The 19,396-nt window shown below is 58.7% G+C and overlaps 1 protein-coding gene across 11 annotated transcripts in view; it reads left to right on the top strand.

Moving 5' to 3' along the window:
- The first annotated feature begins 368 nt into the window (after positions 1-368).
- Positions 369-19,396, top strand: part of TSNARE1 (t-SNARE domain containing 1) — a 120,265-nt gene continuing 101,237 nt past the window's right edge. For 9 of the 11 annotated variants that reach the window (XR_009253567.1, XM_058699252.1, XM_058699249.1 and 6 more), the window contains exons 1-2: positions 392-457; positions 16,529-16,649. Coding sequence is in view for 8 of the 11 variants with exons in the window: in XM_058699252.1 (XP_058555235.1) it covers positions 16,640-16,649 (10 nt within the window). In the remaining 3 variants the exon portion in view is untranslated. Of the gene's footprint in view, positions 458-784; positions 1,086-16,528; positions 16,650-19,396 lie in introns of those variants that run through there. The other 2 variants (XM_058699246.1, XM_058699245.1) reach the window with 2 other exon arrangements.

Below are 19,396 nucleotides of genomic sequence, written 5' to 3'. Positions count from 1 at the left end.
CGCCCGCCTTGGTTCCACGGATGGGAGACCGAGGCTCGGGGGTGACAGCGCACCTGCCACCCCAAGGGGCTGGGGAAGGGACTGAGCGTTTCCGGGGACCCTCGTGCGGCCCTCGAGGACCGCGGCCTCGACGCCAGCCAGGAGCGCCAGTCAGAGAAGGCTTTCTGGCCCAGCCGGCTGCCGTCTCCGGCCGTTTCCGGTCGTCCACGCGGGGCAGTTTGGGACTTGTAGTCCTGAGGCGCACGCCGTCCGCGGCGCGGCGCGGCTCGAGTGGCCATTGGCTGGCGCAAGGCGCCGAGGCCGATGGGACTGGCGGGTGGGGCGCGGGGGGCGGTCTCGCGGCGTTCGCCCGGCGCGGGAGAGGCCGTCACGTGATGTTTGGGTCCCGGCTCCGCCCCCTGCACCGCCCCTCCCTCCGAGAGCGAGCGGAGCGCGCCTGCGAACCACCCCGGCCCAGGTGAGGTGGCGGGGTCAGGCCGCGGGGCCAGGCAGGGCCAGGGGGGGCCCTCCCGGGAAGGGCGCGCGGCCCGAGGTGTGGGGGTGCGGGGGTCGAGGGTCGGGAGGGACGCGCGGGGCCTGCGGGGGCGGGGCGAGGGGGTGGGGCCTCCGAGGGAGGGGCTGGCCGCGGGAGGGGGCGGGGCCGGCGCGGGGCGTGGTCACAAGGGGGCGTGGTCTCGGCGGGAGGCCCGGGTGGACGGGGGCGGGGCGGACGGGAGGGCCGGGGGCGCTCCGGCTCCGCCCCCAGGGCGCCCCGGCTGGGACCCCCCCCCCCCCCCTCCCTGAGGGCGCATGCGCGCGGTCTCCCTGAGGCCTCGGTTCCCACTTGTGGGGCGCAGGGGGCGGCCCTCAGCCCCAAGGCCTCGGGGGCGGCCCCTCCGCGCCTTTCTGCCCTCAGCCACGTTTGGCTTACGAGGCGCCTCCCGGTTCTGAGCGCGAGGTCCTCCCGCCCGAGTAGTCTGCAGGTGACCAGGTGTGACCTGGCCCCGTGGGAGCCCAGCTGGGGCCTCCTGTCGGGGACCTCGCTCACTGCTCCGGGGCTCCGTGTGCGCCGTCCGGCGTGGTGGCAGCAGCCACGCGTGGCACAGGTATGGAACGCTGCCCCGTCGCAGGAAGTTCTGCGGGCCTGGCCGCTGGACGAGATAGGCCTCTGCGGTCGCAGCCTCACCTGGCCCCCTCCCTCCGCTGTCCGCCTCGGCCCTCCCTGCTCCTAGTTCTGGGGGCTGGGGTGCTCTCCTGACTACCTCTCCCGCCAGGGTTTGCCTCCCTGCCTTTCTGGCTTCTCCTGTTCTGTCACTGCCACGTGTGTGTGCCGTGCCTGGGAGGCAGGGATGGGGGTTCTCCACTCTACCCCAGCAGGGGCACCGAGTTTGGGTGAAAGACACAGGTGACGCTCGTCAGTCTTGCAGTGTCCAGCCTGTTTAAGAGGGTACTCTGGTGAGGTTCCGCCTCTCCTGTGCTGGGTCCTTGGTAGAAATCTGGTGCAGCAAATGCCTGCCCAGGACAGCACGGGATCAGGAGCCAAGTCGCCATTGCAGGCAGCTGTGGGAGATGGGCAGATCCGAGAAGCTTCCTGGAAGAGTGGCGCTTTGGCCGGGCCACCTCCACATCTGTCCTCCGTTGGCCTGGCTGCCCTGTGTCCAGATGACTTCCCTGTGCGGGTGAGATGGGTGCCTGGCCACAGGAGCTGCTGTCTGCTGGCTCACAGGCAGGCAGGCGTCCTTAAGCCCCTTCTCCAGCTCCCTGCAGCCTGCAGGGTGAAGGTCGGGGTGTGGCTGCTGCCTGTCCCTCCAGTCACATCTTCCACGGCCTGCTTCAGGTACCCAGCCAGTTCGGATGCTTTGTTTCCTGCATCCCACGTCGTTTTTTCACCGACATGACAGTTAGGTCCTCTGCTTGGAATGCCCTAGTGTTCCTGATATCCCCTTTGGAACCTTCCTGTCTCCTGCCTCCCCTGGATGAGGTTCACCCACAGGCTCGTGGCCCAGGGCCCCGATGCTTAGCTTGCCTTCTCTGCTGCACTGAAGTGATCCGTGTGTGTGTGTGTGTGTGTGTGTGTGTGTTTATCTCGCACACGTGGCTGAGAGCCCCTGGGGCATAGGGACCTCCGTCTTGGTCATCCTTGCATCTTGGGTGCCTAGCCCAGAGTCTGGAGTGGTGTGGGCGCCCAGCAGGCTGCGATGAGAGAGTGGACTGGTGACACAGGGCAGCAAAGAGTACATGGTGAGAAATGCAGTCATGGCTGGGCGTGTGTTCAAGACGAGGGGAAGCCAGAGGCAAGGAGGCCGGCTTACCTTTTGGTTACCTTCCGGTTGGGGAGAGAAGACTCGTACTGGACCAAGCACGCCCTGGGCCCTTAACAACAAGGATGGATGTGTGCTGCAGGTTCCCAGAGAAGGGGGAGGGGTTCCCAGGGTCCCAGAGAAGGGGGGGGGGGTCTTCCCGGGGTCCCAGAGAAGGGGTGGTCTTCCCAGGGTCCCAGAGAAGGGGGGGTCTTCCCGGGGTCCCAGAGAAGGGAGGGGTCTCCCCAGGGTCCCAGAGAAGGGAGGGGTCTTCCTGGGGTCCCAGAGAAGGGGGGGTCTTCCCGGGGTCCCAGAGAAGGGAGGGGTCCTCCCGGGGTCTCAGAGAAGGGAGGGGTCTTTCCGGGGTCGCAGAGAAGGGGGAGCTTCGCAGGTCATGGGCTTTGAGCTGGGCCAGGCAGCACGGTGATATCTGGTCAGCCAGAAAGGGTGGGTGGGTGTCGTGGGGGTTTAACACTAGTCGTACCTTCCGTGCTCACGTGGTGCTCTGGGGGCCAGGCTCTGGTCCTCAGCTGTTTAGGCTCCCTAGCTCAGTTCATTTCCACAGTGAGCCCGGAACAGGGCCTCTTATGTTTTCATAGTACAGATGAAGAAACTGAGGCACAGGAAAGGAGACTTGCCCCAAGTCCCTTAACTGTGAAGTCCTAAGGTACCACCCATCCGGCCTGGGACACCGAAGCTTCCAAGGTTCGGGCACTTTGTTGTTACTCCTGTTTGGGGTGTGAACAGCTGGCCAAGGCCGAGGCCTGATTGATTGATCGATCGATTTACTTATTTACTTACTTACTCAGCTTACACGCCGTGTGCGTGGTCACTGGATCCGTTCTGCCTGCCGTGTGTGTGTAAGTGGAACTGGGTGTGCGGCTCAGGGCGGCTGGAGTCGATGGCGTTTGTCAGAATCCGGTTCGGGTGGCGACAGTCGGACGGACTCGCTGGTAATCTGAAGGTGGGCGTCCCGTTGGACTCCGGTTCTGCGCCCCCGGCCGCCCCGCGCTGCCTGTCTCCTGAGCCGACCCCGGGCCCGTGCCGCAGCCTGGGTGACAGAGCAGACAGACCAAAGGGACGGGGTGGGGGCCCTCCTGCGCGGCCAAACGTCTGGTGGTTCGGCACTGGTGCTGGCCTGTGCTTCTGCGCCCTGCCGTGAGCAGCCTGATCCCGCTTGGGTGTGCGGAGGCAGGTGACGAGAGTTACTGTACCTGTTTCCAGGTGACGGCCTGGGGCCCGGGGAGGGCTCCTCCTGCACCCGAGCTGGGCCTCCGTGGCAGATGCAGCCGGCCCGCCCCCCGACCCCCCACCCACGGGAGCCGCGCCTGTGAATGCCCGTCTGTGGCCCAGGCCTGGAGCCGGTGGCTGCTGGCGGGTGTTTGTTGAAGAAGTGAGGTTGGTTGTGACACAGCCGGCTGGAACCTGCGGTCAGCGCTCCTGTGGAGCCAGGGAACCTCTCCTAGGAAGGGAGTTAGTTGTCTTGGCCCACATCCCGGTGGAGGAAACAGGACTCACCAACGAGCTGAACCTGGTGCCTTGCAGGTGCCTGAGCCAGCCGAGCAACGGGGACAGTGGTGTCTCCCGGGGGCCCTTGGTTCCGTGCGTTCCCTGCAATCCAGGGCTGTCCTCCGCAGCCTGATACAGCTGTGGGATTGTCCCCATCAGCCCGAAACCCTAGTAAGGGCTGGGACAGGTGTGAAGTAAAGGAAAGGTAATTCCACACTTGGCTTCAAACCCAAACCACACTGGGTGGAGCCCTTCCCCGCTTGTAGGTCCGCCCCAGGCTTGGGGAAGCCTCGTCAGGACTCGACCCAGTTTGGGGGGCTGCAGGTGTCCTTACAGGTGTGCTGGGCCGATGCCTGAACGCACAGGATCTCTGGCAGGGCCCCTCCCACGGTCTCTGCTCAGGGCTGCCATCTGAGGTGTGGAACACTCTTCCGGGAGTTTCGAAGGCCGGGTCTTGCACAGAGGCTCAGGGTACGTGGTGAGCAGCTGGGGGCCACCCCGACGGCTTTCCTGGCGTCCTCAAGGATGCTACCGTGCATATGTCACAGAGTGAGGTCACAGTGAGTGGTCAGCGAGGGTGTAGAGAGGGCCCCCGCTCTGCGTGTGGCTGTGGGTGGGGCTGGAGGGTCTGGGTACATACCTGGGAAGGGGTCCTGCGTGTTGGTGAGGCCTCAACTGACTCTTGAAAGCTGAGCGTCATCCGGGCTCGGGGGCGGGAAGGAGGCTGCAGGCAGCAGGAGACACGAGGGAAGGCATAAAGGGGTGCAGGTCTCCCACAGGCCAGCCCGGCTGAGGATCGCTGGGGGAACTAGGCTGGGGGGCGGAGCAGGGGTCTGGGTCAGATGGCACCCAGGGCTGGTGGTGGGAGGCTGCCGGGGGCAGTGGGAGGTCCAGGCCTATGGGCCCCGTGGCTCAGTATCACGTGGCTGGGTCCGTGGTGGTGTAACAGTGCCGCAGATCCCCTCGGTGGAGGGATCACGGGCCGGGGACCGGGATGGCGGGGTGCTCGCGGGGCTCCTGCTTTGAGAGAGCAGAGCCTGGTCGTCACGCTGACCCCATGAGCCCCCAGCCTGGAGCTCTGGCCCGGTAAACCTTTACTGTTTTCTTTAATGGATTGACGGGAAATGGTCTTATTTTCTGTCTCTGATGTCCCCTGAGAGGGGACTGGGACCAGCCCTGACTGAGTTAGCATCCTGCTACGGAAACAGCGAGGCCCTGCAGATGTGGCAACCCAGGGTCTTAGTTGTAGCGTGCTGACTGATGTCCTCATTAGTGTGTCCCCGAGCTGGCCCTTTGTGGTCCTGCAGCTATCCGGGCAGCGGGGGCCGTCGCAGGGGCGGACACTGAAGCCCTGGGGTGGGGGAGGGGTGCCTAGGGTACGGCGAGGGGGGGTGCTGTGGGGCTGAGGGAGTGCCCCCCTTCTGAGTGACCTCCGGCTGGAACCCCCCCTTCGGAGGGCCGGCTCTGCTGGACGGGGAAGGTGAGGTGTGGGTCGTTTTCGAGTTGGATTAGCAGGAATGCGGGGGGACCGACCGTAGTCACCCCTGATTATTGACCTCTGGTGTCTGCCTGGCCCCTGCTGGGCTCCTTGTGTTCCTCAGATCAGGAGACTTCCCCGGGCTGGGTGGCTCATCCACAGGCACAGGCCCATAAGGGACCCGTCCGGTCATCCCTGAGCTGCCCCGTCTGCCCCGCATTCTTGTCCCACTGCTTGGGGACTGGAAGGCGCCTCCGCCCTGAAGGATGCCCTGTGAGTTAGTGGCCGTGTTAATGGTGCCGTGATTATGTTATACAGACTTAATCCTGGGCCCCTCTCCCATTTGGAGCTGCCATCGGGCTCATTCTAAAGGAGAGCTTGGCAAAGGCCTGAGGGCTTTAGGGAATCCAGGTATCAAAGTGCAAACCAGCACCTGGGGACTGGAGGCCGAGGCGGACCAGTGAGGCTGGATGGAAGGGGGTGGGGGGATGGAATGAGCTCATCGGTGGCTGGTGGCTGGCTCTCCCCGACCCACGGAAAGATGTCCTGTCACTGAGTCAGCATTCTCAGGGCTTTGGGGCCTGGTGCCACGCTTGGGCACCCACCTGTTCACGTGTGTCCTCCTGTCCCCTGGGGCAGACCCTGGGTGTGGTCTGAGGGGTGCAGACTGGGCCCGCAGGGGACACTGGGGCTGCAGGTGGCTGTGACGGAGGAGGGGAGATGGCCTCTGGGGAAGATGGCGGGAGAGGGGGCAGACAGGCACCCTGAGGGACAGTGGGGGCATTAAGGTGCTGGACAGAGGCAGCACGGAGGAGATGGGTGCACCCCCTGGCCACCTTTGGCTGCCTTCCACTGGGATCCATAATCCGTCCCAGCCAAGTCTTTGGAAGGGGGCATGTTTTTGAACCAGCAGCCCGGAATCAGTCTTCCCCCACATTAGACCCACCCAGCACAACAGCCCCCTTCCCGGGCTGGGCTCCTGCTCCGCACCAGCTTTTAGAGTCGAGGAGTTGGACTCATTACTCAGGTCTGACCTCCTTCCCCTGCCTCGTCACCCACAGCGAGGGCGCTAATGAGTGTGGGCCGGTAGTGCGGGCAGAGCCCCGTCTCCTCCTTCCTGGCCCCGGGTCCAGAGAGTCTGCAGCCTCCAGCCGGGGCTCCTCGCTCACTCCTCAGGCTGTGGTGTCCTTGTCGAGGCGTGGTGCTGGTCGGTCCGTCCCTCTCCTGCGGGCAGCACTTGGGGGGTGCTCGCACGGTAGGGCCGCCTCCCTCCCTCGGCTTTGCAGCTCCTCGCCGTCTGACCTGATCCCCTTTCCGGCCTTCGGTCAGCCTGCCCTGCCGACTTCTTGGCCTCCCGAGCCAGATGTCAGCTCTGCTGTCTGTCTGTCTGTCTCTGTCTGGAACAGCTGGTGCCAGCCCTGCCGGGTGGTCCCCTCCAGGTGAAGGCTGGGTTGAGTTCTGCTGTCTGGAAGCCTGCCCCGTCTGTGGGGCCTGCTTGAGTCCTTCGGGAGGGCAGGGCACACAGAGTCTCACCTGGCTGGTTCCTCGCTGTCCGTGGTGTCGGGCTCCCCGTGCGCTCCCCTGGGTCACCCGTGGCCCCAGGCAGGGATTGGCACATAGTAGGCACTCGATAGACACTTGTGCAAGCACCAGCTAGCAGTTGGAAAGGGCTGTTACCCTCTGCTGGGCCCCTGGTACACCTGGGGTCACCCCCACATCTCCTGCGGGTGGGAAGCTGTGAGGGGCGCTGAGAGCATGGGTGGGCCCGCCCTGAGCAGGGTACTCACATGTGCCGTGTGCACTCCTCACAGCAAAAGGAGAGGGCTGCTTGGAGCTGGAGCCGGGGCGGGGCGGGGTGGGGGAGGGGTGACTCCCAGCTCCCTGCTTCCCAGGACAGGGGTGAGCCGGCCACCACGGACCTTTGGCAGGTGGGTGCGCAGTGCCGCGGGGGCCCTGAGGAGCGCCTCAGGCTCTGAGCCGAGTGCACGGTGGGTGGGTGGTCTTCCTGTCACTGATGGGAGCAGGGCAGTGGGCGGGTCCCTTCTCTTGGACTGCGAGAGGGGACTTCGTTCTCCCAAGGGCGGAAGCAAGCTCGGCAGAGCTGGGAGTGGAAGCCCGCGTGTGGGCCGTGGAATCTGGGCTCCGTCTTTCGCCAGCTGCCCCGTGGCACCGTGGAGCCTGGAGTGTGGAGAGCTGCTAGGCCAGCAGGTTTGACATCGCTCATGGGGACCGGGCACGGGGGCTCTAGTCACCCCTGCCCTGTGCGCCCCCTCCCGTTACCCGGAACAGCTCTGGATTCATGTGTCGCCTGTACTTTCCAGTACCGTGCGTCCGAAGGAGGGATTCTGTCACCGGGGACAGTTGTGAACCTGGTTCGGCACTCATGCTACACGCGGGGGGCAGAGGCCAGAGCTGCCTGCCCCTGTGGCCCCAGCCGTGCCCGGCCTCCCGGTCTGACAGCACGTTGGGGCGGACCACCTGCTACCTCTGTGCCTCTGGCCACCTGCAGGAGGGTGTGGAGGCCGTCGTGGGAGAGGGGCCCCACGGGCAGCGTGGAGGAGGGCCAGGTTGGCGGGGGTGAGGTCAGACAGACAGGTGTAGGCGCGGATGTGATCGGGCGGGTGGGGGTCCTAAGGATACAGGCTGGCTCTCGCCGCCGCCATAGGTAACAGCGTCCCCCCAGGCGATCCCCCAGGGATCGGCGGGATGGGCTCGGAGCCGTCAGAGACCCAGGCTGACCGAGCAGGCACCGTTGAGAATGTAGCCTTCCCGCCACAGGGAAAGAACTCTCGGGCTCTGGTCCTGGGAACTAAACGCTTGGCTCAGAAGGGAGCTGGGTTGCTTTTGTTCCCAACTCGTTGTCCGGAAGGACTCCGGTGGCTCTGCCTCAGGGGGCCGGGGACAATGGTGCCGCCCTGCTTCCCGAGGGAGGGCACCAGACTTGGTGGCCAGCTCTGCTGATGCTCACACCGCCTGGCCAGGCGACTTTGTGCATTTGGAAGACCACCCTCCTCTCCTGGGCTTCCTCCGTCTTCCTCCTGGGGGGGGTCCCCTGTGCACAGAGAGCTTGGGCCCTGTCTAGTCCCACATTCCAGGAGGCAGGTGCTCAGGAAACCAGGTCAGATTGAATACGGCCCCTGCTCTGTCCACTCAGTGACTCCGGGCACGGAGACGGACAGCCTGGTGCTTTTTTTCTGTTACGTGTTTAATGTGACAGAATGTGAACGTGACAATGGTACACTCACATGTCGCTGTGAGAAAGAATTCTGAGCCATCCGGTGGACACTTCCCCGGTTTCCCCAGCGGTGATGTCTTGCAAAGCCGTCGTGTGCCGTCACACCCAGGATTGCAGTTCAAGCACAGGCTGTTTTCCTTTCTGCCGCTGAGAGGACCCCTCCCGTGTGGCTCTTGGACAGCCACGCCCATCTTCCTGCCCTGCCCCCCCCTCCCCCCCCCAACTCCTGGGACCGGCCAATGCGCCCTTCTTGCTCCAGTGTCACGTCAAGAGTGTCACCTAAACGGAGTCCCGTGTGGCATGTTTCCTCTGGGGACTGGCTCTGTCCCTTGGCGCAGCTCCCTGGAGATCTCCCAAGGTTGCCACACGTATCAGCAGTTTGTTTCTTTTCGTGACTGAGTCCTGCTCTGCGGTGTGGATGCACCGCAGGGAACCCTTCTGGTGCCCTCGCATTTCTGCACTTGGAACGGTTTATGTGGTCCGTGAGCACGCACGCGGCCCAGAGTTCCAAGTCCCCCCATGGCAGCCGGCCCCGTCCTCAGCTCCACAGGTGACGCTGTTCCTGGTTTCTGATCTAGGCTGCCCGGTCTGTGAATATCAGTATCAGCCAAACATTTTTCCTTTGTGTCTCGCTAGTCGTGTGCTGACAAGTCTGTGCGCCTTGGTGTTTGTTTCCTCCTTCTAAACAAAATGCCCTGGAGATCTTTCTATACTGACACAGAGGGCTTCTCTTTTTCCTTTTGAGCACAGCTACAGGGTGTTTCCAGCACGGATGTGCCAGAATCAACTCAGTAGTCCTTTGTTGGTGGCAACGTAGGTGCTTTCCGGTCCTCGTGTGTTACAGAAGGAACAGCCTTCGTCCCTGTTTAAGGACAGTGTGTGTGCAGGGTAGGTGCCCTGCAGTGCAGACTCTGGCCCAGAGAGACATGCTTTTTGGGTTATGAGGCACGCTGCCAACCCGCCTTCCTGAGCGCAGTGTGTTTTGTGCCCCGGGAAGGCCGAGAGGCGTCCGACTGCCCCCGTGCTCTCCGTGCTGGCAGTGAGCAAGCTTCAGATAGGGACACGTCTGGATTCCCTTCGTTAGGAATAGGTGTGCTATCTTTTTATGCATCGAAGAGTCATTTGTATTTTGTTTGTGCACTTTGTTTCTTTGTTCATTTTTACAAAGCGTGTTGTTGATCTTTTTCCTATATCCTATGGAAATTAGCTCTTTGAGTGTCAGATGCATTAGGTCACTTGCCTTCTCTGGTTATTGTTTCTCTTTCGCCATCTAGAAGCTCTTCTGTGGTTCAGTTCATCAACATTTATATCGTGGCTTTGGCTTTTGAGTATAGTTAACAAGGGCTGCTTTTCGCGTTTACAAAGCAATGCAGTTTTCTCCTAGTGTTCGCTGTTTTATTTTTAAAGTTTCCATCCGTGTGTCTGTTACGGTGTGTGGTGTGAGGTACGAGTCCGACTAGCCTTTTCCAGATGCTTCAGCAGGAGTCCCATCCAGATGGTCTTACCCTGCCAGTTTTAGGTTCTAGCTTAGTCATGCCCTGAATTCCCATCTCTGTTTAGGTTTTTCTTAAAGGTGTGTTTTTTCCTAACGGCGAGAACACTCAGCGCGAAGCCTGCAGTCTTAAATGCAGGTGTACGGAGCGTGTTGCTGACCAGAGGCCCGGTGTCGTAGAGCCCATCTCTCGGCCGTACTGGTCTTGCTCGACCGAAGCTTTGTGTCCGTTGATGAGCAGCTCCCGGTTTCCCCCTCCGCTCAGTCCCGGCCGCCGTGCCCCCGACTCCGTGAATTTGGCTAGTTCAGATGCGTCGTGTAATGCCGTCGTGCGGTGTTTGTCCTGTGACTGGCCGATGGCACCGAGCACAGCGTCCTCACGGCTCATCTGTGCTGGCGCGTGTTACAGACCTTCCTTCTTTTTCGAGGCTGAATAACATTCCGTGGTGTGGAGGTGACGTTTCTCTGTGGATGGGTGTGGAGGTGGTTTCTGTTTCGGCCCCTGTGAAGGGTGCTGCCGTGAGCACGGGAGTGCTGCCCTCTCTTTGCGACATCCTGGTTTCAGTTCTTTTGGGTAAATACGGAGACGTGGGGTTGCCGGGTCATTTGGTGGTTCCAGTTTTATTCTTTTGCGGAAGCCCCATGCCGTTTTGCACAGTGGCCGTGCCGTTTTGCATGAACCGTGTATACAGGTTGCAATTTCTCTACATCCTCCCCGACGCTTGGTAGCTTTTGGTTTTTTGATAGTCATCCTGACGGACGCGAAGTAGTATCTCATACTGGTTTTGACTTCCATTTCCCTGGTAATTAGTGGTGTTGAGCATCCTTTCACGTATTTGTTGGCCATTTGTATGTCTTTTTGGAGAAATGTCTGTTCAAGTCCTCAGCCCGTTTTATAATTGAGTTATGTCATTATCTTTTACCGTTGAGCTGTAGCATTTCCTCGTATGGTTTGGAGATTAGCCCCTCATCAGCTCTCTGGCTTGCACACGTCGTGTTCCTTGGGTGCCTTCTCACTCTGTTGATGGTTTGCTTGGGTCTGCAGACGCCTCTTAGTTTGATGAAGTGACATTTCTCTGTTTTTGTTGTCTTGTGCTCCATGAAGTCGTTGCCAAGACCGATGTCATGAAGCTTCCCCCTAGGCTTTCTTCTAGGAGTTTTACAGTCTGGGTCTTATAAACATTTGCATTTTTAATTTTGAGTTGGTTTTGTGCACGGTGTAAGATGGACTCCAGTTTCATTTTTGCATGTGTGGCTTCAGTGCTCCCGGCACCTTTCGTTGAAAGGACTGTCCTTTCCCTGCTGTGTATTCTCGGCACGCGTGTCGAAGGTCAGTTGGCTGTGTGGGTTTATTCCTGGGCTCTCTGTTGTGTTGGTCCGTATGTCTGTCTGCATGCTAGTTGCTACTGTTCTAACTTCTGTGGTTTTGTGATGTATTTTGAAGTCCAGGCGTGTGATGTCTCCCAACTTTTCGCTCTTTGTTGACTTGACGGTGTTTGTTTTCTGCGAGCTGTTCCCTTGTCCGCGTGTGCAGATGTAGACGCTGCTTCAGTTACTGACGCCTTACACATCTTTGTGTGTGTGCTTTCACATCTCTGAGAACACAGTGCTCGTCTGTCCTAATTGTGGGGGGCGTTGTCGCTGAGGGTGGTGCGCTCTTGACCCGGTGGACGTGCCCCGCGCGGTCTGATAACGTAATGCGCGGAAGGGCCGCCCGGTGCTCCTGCTCTCGTTTACTTCAGCGTCCGTGTGCTGCTCGTTACAAGTCAGGTGGATCCGCGCCTTCTTCGGGGTTTGGTACCAGTGCTGTGCTTGCTTCGTGAAGGTCACTTAGGAATCTTCGGTGTTCTCAGGGCGCCTGGGGGACCCAGGCCGTTAAGCCTCCAAGTCTTGATTTCGGCTCAGCTCATGATCTCACGGTGCGTGGGGTCGGGCCCCGTGTTGGGCTCTGCACTGATGGCACGGAGACTGCTTGGGATTCTCTCTTTCCCTCTCTCTCTGTCCCTCCTGCCCCCCTCAAAATAAATAAATAAACGTTAAAAATAGAAAAACAAAAGAAATCTTGTGTGTTCTCGAGAATAGTTTGATAATGTTGAATTACACGGGGTTTTCACTTTTTATTATTTTTATTTTGCATTACGAGGTCTTTACAGGGCAAGTAGAGGTCCCCTGTGAAGCTTGTGGGGGAGGGGGCTGGGGCTTTTTTGTTGGTTTGTTTTGTTTCCGTTTTAAGAAAGAGAGTTCTTTTTTAAGTTTTCTCTGTTGGGGTCAGTCTTCTAAATCACACACATTTTCCCAGAAAAATATCAGTCTCATCCGGGCTGCCGGATTAATTCACATAGACTCGAGGAAAATGGGCTCTTATGAGTCTTAATTTTCTTGGTCTCTGGGGCTATTTCCCTCCCGTTTGCTCCCACCGCTGCTTGGTTGGGTTAGCTGCTACACTTGGCCGTTGAACACAGTGTGGGGTGGGCTCACTGTCGCCCTGCACGGCCAGAAATCTGTGTGTAACCTGCGCCTCCCCAGAGGCTCGGCCAGTGATGGCCGCCTGCTGGCTGGAAGCCTTCCTGAAGTCTGGACACCACTTGTTCAAGGGCCGACCGTAGCGATTCCTTTATGACTCTTGCTGTTCTTCACAGATTCGGCTTTAAGATGTTCTCGTTAAGTTCATTTTTCTGCTTCTCTGCCTTGTAACTCATCGCTTTTCGCTTACAGTTAAAACTTCCTTTCGTTTTTTTCAGGTTGTCCGTTTTCTTCGGTGTTTGATTTGTATGCTTGATTCATTTGCTTATGTTCTTTTCCAAAAAGTGTTTCACGTGGAAGAGCTTTTTCTTAAGTTCTGATCAAATATGTTTTCTGTATCATCACTGCTGGAAGCTCTGTGATTTTGGCTCATATTATCCTGTTTGGTCGAAGGATCGTTCAGGAGCAAGGTTTAAAATTTCCAAGTGACGTGCCTTTTGAGTCATTGGTTTTGTCATTAACGAAAGTTTTAGCTGCATTTTGATCAGGGAATATGGACTGTTCCCTTTCGGACTTTCTGGGTTTTATGCAGTTTTCCTTGTGGCCTTAATGTGGAGTCTGTTTTTGTCACTGTGTCACAGGTGCTTGGAAAGAGGCTCTGTTTTTGAACCTGCATGTATGGAGGCTGATGTGTGTACCAGTCAGTTACACAGCCTCAGCCGTGTCATTTGGGTCACACGTCCCCTTGGTTCCTGTGCGCTGGCTCTGCCGTGGACCAAGGCGAGTGAATCGTGGTCTCTGCCATTGGCACATTTCTGTCTCTTTCTCCTTGTCTCTCCTGTGAATGTTGGCTGCTGTGTGGCGTGGGGCACGGCTATTTAAAAGTATTTTATTTTTATTCTCAATTGCACCTGTTAGTATCATGAAGTGCCCTTCTCCGTCCCATTTCTGTGTTGCCTGCGTTCGGGTCGTGACAAATGGTGCTTCATCTAGTTTGCATTTGTTGGTATGCCTTTGCACATCCTTTTATTCCTGACCCTTTTGAAGGACCTCAGATGTGTCTCTTATGTGGCACATGAAGTTGCGTTTGGCTGTGTGATCCAATCTGAGAATCTTTTTTTTTTTTTTTTTTTTAATTTCACTGGAGAAGGTAAACTAAGGTACAATAGTTGGTAGGTCAATTATATTTGATTTAAGTTCTCTCATGTCCTGTGTGTGTGTGTGTGTGTGTGTGTGTGTGTGTTTGACGTCTTCTACTCTCTGGTGTGTTTTTCTTCTCTGTTTATTTTTTGAAGTCTGTATAGTTCTGACATTTAGGCAGAGTCTGTATCTGCCGTAAGGGTTCCCTTTGTTTTGCTGCCTCACGTAATGGCATTAGCACTCTGTGTGTGGGGACCACCTTATTAAGTACCTTCTGTGTCAAGCAGAATATTATCTCCTCCTGTCTTCGTCCCCCCCCGACCCTTCAACCCTGTGGAGCCACCCTAAGCCATGAAACTTGGGAGTGTGTTATGGCAGAAAGGGACTTTGCAGGTGTAATTAAGGTTGTGGTCCCTAAAAGGAAGAGTTGATCTTGGATTATCTGGGTAGGCTCAAAGTGATTCCTTGAGCCCTTAAAAGCAGAGGACTTTGTCCAGGGAGAAGTGAGAGAGTCTGAGGGTGAGAAGAACTTGTGGTGCAGGGCCGGAGTTGGCGGGGGGGGGGGGGGGCTCTGGCCCAGGGTTGACCAGCTGACCGCAGCCCTGTGGCCGCACGGACCCGTGTTCAGCCAGGGGTCTCAGCTGCCTCCCAGAGCCGCAGGCGGCCGGGCGAACTCCTGACCTGCAGAAATTGAGACCGCGGATCTGTGGTCTGCCGCCAAGTCCGCGGTCGTCGCTCGACGGCAGCGAGGAACAAGTACCCCTTCCGCGAGTCGTGGCTGTGATGATGCGCCTTGTTATTTTCTTCTCACTCGGGTGTGGTCAGCACAGTTGGTTCCCTTCCTCAGCTCTACCTTCGTGCCATTATTGCTTGCACCTTGTCACGAAAGCGTCGGCGGTCCGTCCGTCCTCTGCCTCGGAGCTCTTCCTGCCCAGGCGAGGACCTGGTTCGCCCACCTCCCTTCCTGTCCCCTTCCTCCTCCATCCCCTCTCCACACTCACCTGTGTGGTTTGCCTTCTGTCTGTCTCTCCAGCCCCACGTCTGTCTGTCTTGCACCTACGGGGAAGCTTGCTTGGTGCTCCCCACCCTTTTCATCATGCTCCCGTCGGCCCCCCCCCCCCCGCCCCCCCGAAGGCGGAGGGTTGCCCTGCACTTGCTTTTTCAGAATGGCTGATGGGCGGGGCCTGTGTGCGTGTTGAAGGGACCCTCTGACCTCTGCACGTCCTGTAGAGGCCCCTCCTTGGTCTCCTCCCTCGGAGGACGCCCGGGCCTGCCCAGCTTGTTTTCTTCCTGAGGCTGTCTTGTCTTTCTTTTGTCCTCAGCGGGTCACCTCTCTTGTCTTTGTCCTTTGTGACCCTTGTCTTTGTTTTCCGGGCCGAGACTCTCTCTCTCTCTCTTTCTGAGTCAGTTCTTGCAACTCTGCTTGTGGACTTCCCAGGTAGGGACAAGTGCTTGTGACTCTGCAGTTCAGGGCTTTGCTCTGCTTCGTGTGGGGTGTGTGGGTGTCCCTCACCTCTCGGCAGGTGTCCCTGCTCTATTCTTTGTCCCTCACCCCCACCTCGTTAGTGTCTGTATCAATGCTGGGCAATTCTCTCACTGGTCTTTTTAAAAAAGTTTTAAAATCTTTTTTTTTTTTTATTTTAGTAAAATATACGTAGCATAAAATTTGCCATTATGATCATTTTTTTTTAAGGTGAACTCTGCAGCCAGCGTAGGGCTTGAACTCATGACCCTGGGATCAAGAGCCCGCCAGGCGCCACCCACTCCAACCACTTTTTTTTTTTTTTTTTTTTTTTTTTTCAACGTTTTTTATTTATTTTTGGGACAGAGAGAGACAGAGCATGAACAGGGGAGGGGCAGAGAGAGAGGGAGACACAGAATCGGAAACAGGCTCCAGGCTCCGAGCCATCAGCCCAGAGCCTGACGCGGGGCTCGAACTCACGGACCGCGAGATCGTGACCTGGCTGAAGTCGGACGCTTAACCGACTGCGCCACCCAGGCGCCCCTCCAACCACTTTTAAGTGTATCATTCTGTGGCATTCGATGCGTTTATAAGCTTGTGCAGCCACGACCACCGTCCACCTCTAGAACTCTCCTCTTCCCAAACTGGAGCTCTGTCCCCGTTGCACACCAGCTCCCGTCGCCCCACCAGCCTGTGCCTCCATCGTTCTACTTCTTGTCTCAGAACCCGAGGCCCCCGGGGACCTCCTCCTGGTGAAGTCACGCAGCCTGTGTCCTTTGCTGTCTGGCTGTTTGCCTTGAGCACCGTGCCTTCCAGGTTCATCTGTGCCGGAGGGTCGGGATTTCCTTCCTTTTCAAGGCTGGGCGGTAGCGCGGTGGAGGGACCACATCTGCCCACCCGTCGTCCACAGACGCTTGAGTTTCTTCCGGGTTCTGACCACTGCCAACGTGGTTTCCGTCCCTTCCTTCCGTTCCTTTAGGTATCTGCCCACACGTGGAGCTGCTGGGTCACGTGGGAATGCTGTCATTTTGCACACCCACCGGGAGTGCATGCGGTTCCCTTTCTGCACATCCTCTCCAACTCTTGTTGCTTCCTGGGTTGTTCTGACAGTAGCCGTCCTTCTGAGCGTGAGGTGCCACCTCGCGGTGGCCGTGGCCTGCATTTCTCTGACACACGATGTCGAGCGTGGGTCTGCGTCACACGTCTTCTCCGGGGGAATGTCTGTGCGGGGCCCTTTGCCCGTTTGTAATAGGACTGGCCCTTCTGTTGTTGAGTTTTAGGAAGTTTCTTTATATGCTCAGTATTAATCCCTCATCAGACATGCCTGGCAAACGTTTGTCCCCGGTCTGTGGGTTACCTCTTCCCTCTGCTGATCGTGTGCTTTGATGCACAAGAGTCTTTAATTTTGATGGCGTCTGATTCATCTTTTTTTTTTTTTTTTTTCTTCTTTTGCCTGTGCTTTTGGTGCCAGACTGAACGGCCACGGCCACGTCCAGCGCCACGAAACTGCTGCTCTGTGTTTCTCTCTTGAGTTTTAGACTTCGGCTCCCATGTTTGATCTTTTTTTGTGCTAATTTTGTGTATGGGGTTAGGTAAGTGTCCAGCTTCGTTTTGCTGCATGTGGATGTCCAGTTGCCCAGCTGTGTGTTGAAGGGACTGGTCTTCCCTGTTGAGTGGTCCTGGAGCCTGGTTGGAATCACTCGACTGCATACGTGAGGGTCTGTTTCTGGCCTCTCTGGTCTTTGCCTCTGGTCTGTGTGTCCGTCTTTATGCCAACATTTATGCCGACACCACAGTTTTGATGACCGTAGCTTTGTAGTAAGTTTTAAAATCAGGAAGTATGAGGCCTCCAACTCTGTTCTTTTTCAGTATTGTTTTGGCTCTTGGGACTTTATTGTTCATTTTGGAACAAATTGTTTTTTTTCCCTGGATCAGTCCTCGTAAGACTCTCCCTGCCCCCTTCTCAGAGAGGTGGGGCAGGGGGTGCCTAGAGGGGAGCAGCCTGTGCCCCGCAGGCCACCCATCTGGGCACTTCTCCCCATAGTCACGGCTGCTGTGCTGACATAGCCTGACCGGCCTCTCGGGCTGCCTCTGACATCCCTCCTTGCCTGGCTCTGTTCTCAGTGACTCAGGGTTAGTCTGTGGCGTTCAGGGAATGTGAGGTCCTTCCGAGACCTGCCCCTGCGCTGCTCCCCCCCTCCCCCGCCACTCTGATTCCCTGCACTTCCTCCTGTGAGGACTCTGCTCAGCTCACCTGCTCTTTGTGGGTTTTTCCTGTGTTGTAGGGCTGCAAATTGTAGTCATTTCTTACTTCCTCTGCATACGAAGTGTTCAGTTAGTTTTAAGGTTTTTGTTTGATTACCTTTTGGTGGGGGGAGGGTCATCCTCCTCACCATCGTAATGTGATTTCTGGGAGGAAATAGGAAAAACTATGCTCAGTTCATTTCCTTGTATTCAGTAATCCAGACTGTGGGAAGGAAAACAGGTCGGTGTGGTTCCCGTGCCTGTTCCGGTGCTGGCACGTAGGACTCATCCACACCCCGGCCCCCTTCTGCCATGACAGAAGGGCCACCAGCCCTGCAGGGCTGAGCTCCAGGCTGGAGAGGCTGGCCCTGTGGGGGCTCGGAGCTGAGTGGGCCTGTTGCAGTCAGCACCGTGGACAGCTCCAGGGTGTCCCTGCGGGAGCCTCCGAAGTGGGGGTGCCTCCGTCCCGGGCAGCCCATCCTGCCCACAGGGATCCTCCTCCCTGCAGACCCCAGACCCCAGGGGCAAGTGGCTGGAGGTGCAGGTCTGTCCTGGTGTCAGAGCCACTGGCCTGGCACTCGGTACCAGCAGCTGGGGCGTGCAGTCAGGGGAGGGCTGTGGGGTATTGCTGGGGGCTGGGGGTGAGGGAAAGCTCTCCTTTCACCGGGAGACCCCTCTTGGGTGGGTCTGTGTTTTCAGTGCTGTGGTGAAGAGTGTGGGCTTGGGGGCCCTGGCCTGTGCCTGCTGCCTGCCACCCTGGGCGAGTGGTGGCACCCCTCTGTGATTTAACTCTAAAAGTTAGAGGGGAGCCCCTCTCCCCCCGCCATCTTCCCTGAGATCCTGTTGCAGCCGTTGCCCCCTCCAGCCGCACGGGTCTCTGCTCTTCAGCTGGTACCCTGCTGAAGTTCCTCCCGTTAAAACAACAAACTGCCACCAGCCTCCCATCCCTGCTGCAGGCGAGGAGGGGTGCTGATGGCCTGGGCGGTGGCCCTGGGGCTGGGGGCTCGTGGGAGGACAGGACACTGCAGTGGGGGTGATGGCAGGTGGCGGTGCCGGGGGGGTTTCCTGGTGGTCCTGCTGCTGCGGGGCTGCTCCTGCTGGGACAGTGTGATGGGACAGCGGGATCGGAGGTGAAGCTGGACACATACGGTGTTGATGGCGCTGGTGGTGGTGACGGTGCCTGCTGGGAGAAGGCCCCGTCCCACGTCTCCCCTGCTCCCCCTACACAGGGCTTCCTCACTGTGCCCCCAGCGCCCTGCGTCCTCCCTCCCTGAGGGGGAAGGTGCTCTGGGCACGGGGTCGTACAGGGGGTGCCGTCACGAGTGAGGTTGTTGTGTGCCCTTGCCCCCTTTCCCTGTGACCGGTGGACTCGGCCCCTCCGCGCCTGGTCCCACACAGAGGGGTCCTGGGGCTGTGCCGTCCTGCCGGCGGCTCTTGCTGGTGCTTTGGCTGTCCTTCCCTCACTGGCCTCTGTGCGCAGAGCTGGGGTGTGACGCCCCGGAACGGCTTGAGCTGCAGCCTGACGGTCTGGTCCGATGGCGGAGGCCCAGTGGGGTGGGGCCAACACAGGCCTTGGCAGGACAGGGACCTGGGTCTGGATCCTGCCTCGGCCTCTGATAGGGCTTCCTGGGCAAGTTCTTGTTCTCTCCGAGCCTCAGTTTCCCAGCCGTGAAGTATGACAGTTAAGGTTCCCTTGCCGTGGGTCCGAGGGTTAGATGGTGACCGGTCCAGCTGTGCCCAAGCCCAGCGCCCGCTCCAACCCTGCCCCCGCTGCCTGCCCCCACCCCCGTCAGAAGTCTCTGGGCCTCACGCAGCTGTGTGGATGGCTCCGCCCCCACCCCTGTGACTCAGGCTGCCTTCTTGCTCCTTTGCTGCCACCATCCTGGGCGAGGGCTCGGCTGGTGGAGCAGGCAGCTGGGCGGTGGGCTGGCCTCCTGTGGCCTTCCCAGAGAGGGGAGCGAGGGCTGGGGCGGGGGCGGCGCGGCAGGCAGGTGGAGACAGAGAAGGGCGTGCTCGGCTGGTGTCCTGACCGCCCCTTGGTGCCGTCAGCCATCCTGTTGCTCCGTGGCCCGTTCTGGGCGCTGTTCCGCGAGGT

This window comes from Neofelis nebulosa, chromosome 14 (assembly GCF_028018385.1).
Source record: "Neofelis nebulosa isolate mNeoNeb1 chromosome 14, mNeoNeb1.pri, whole genome shotgun sequence".
In the NCBI taxonomy this organism is placed as follows: domain Eukaryota; kingdom Metazoa; phylum Chordata; class Mammalia; order Carnivora; family Felidae; genus Neofelis; species Neofelis nebulosa.
Note: the sequence above shows the minus strand (reverse complement) of the source record. Positions and strands in the feature narration are given on the sequence as shown.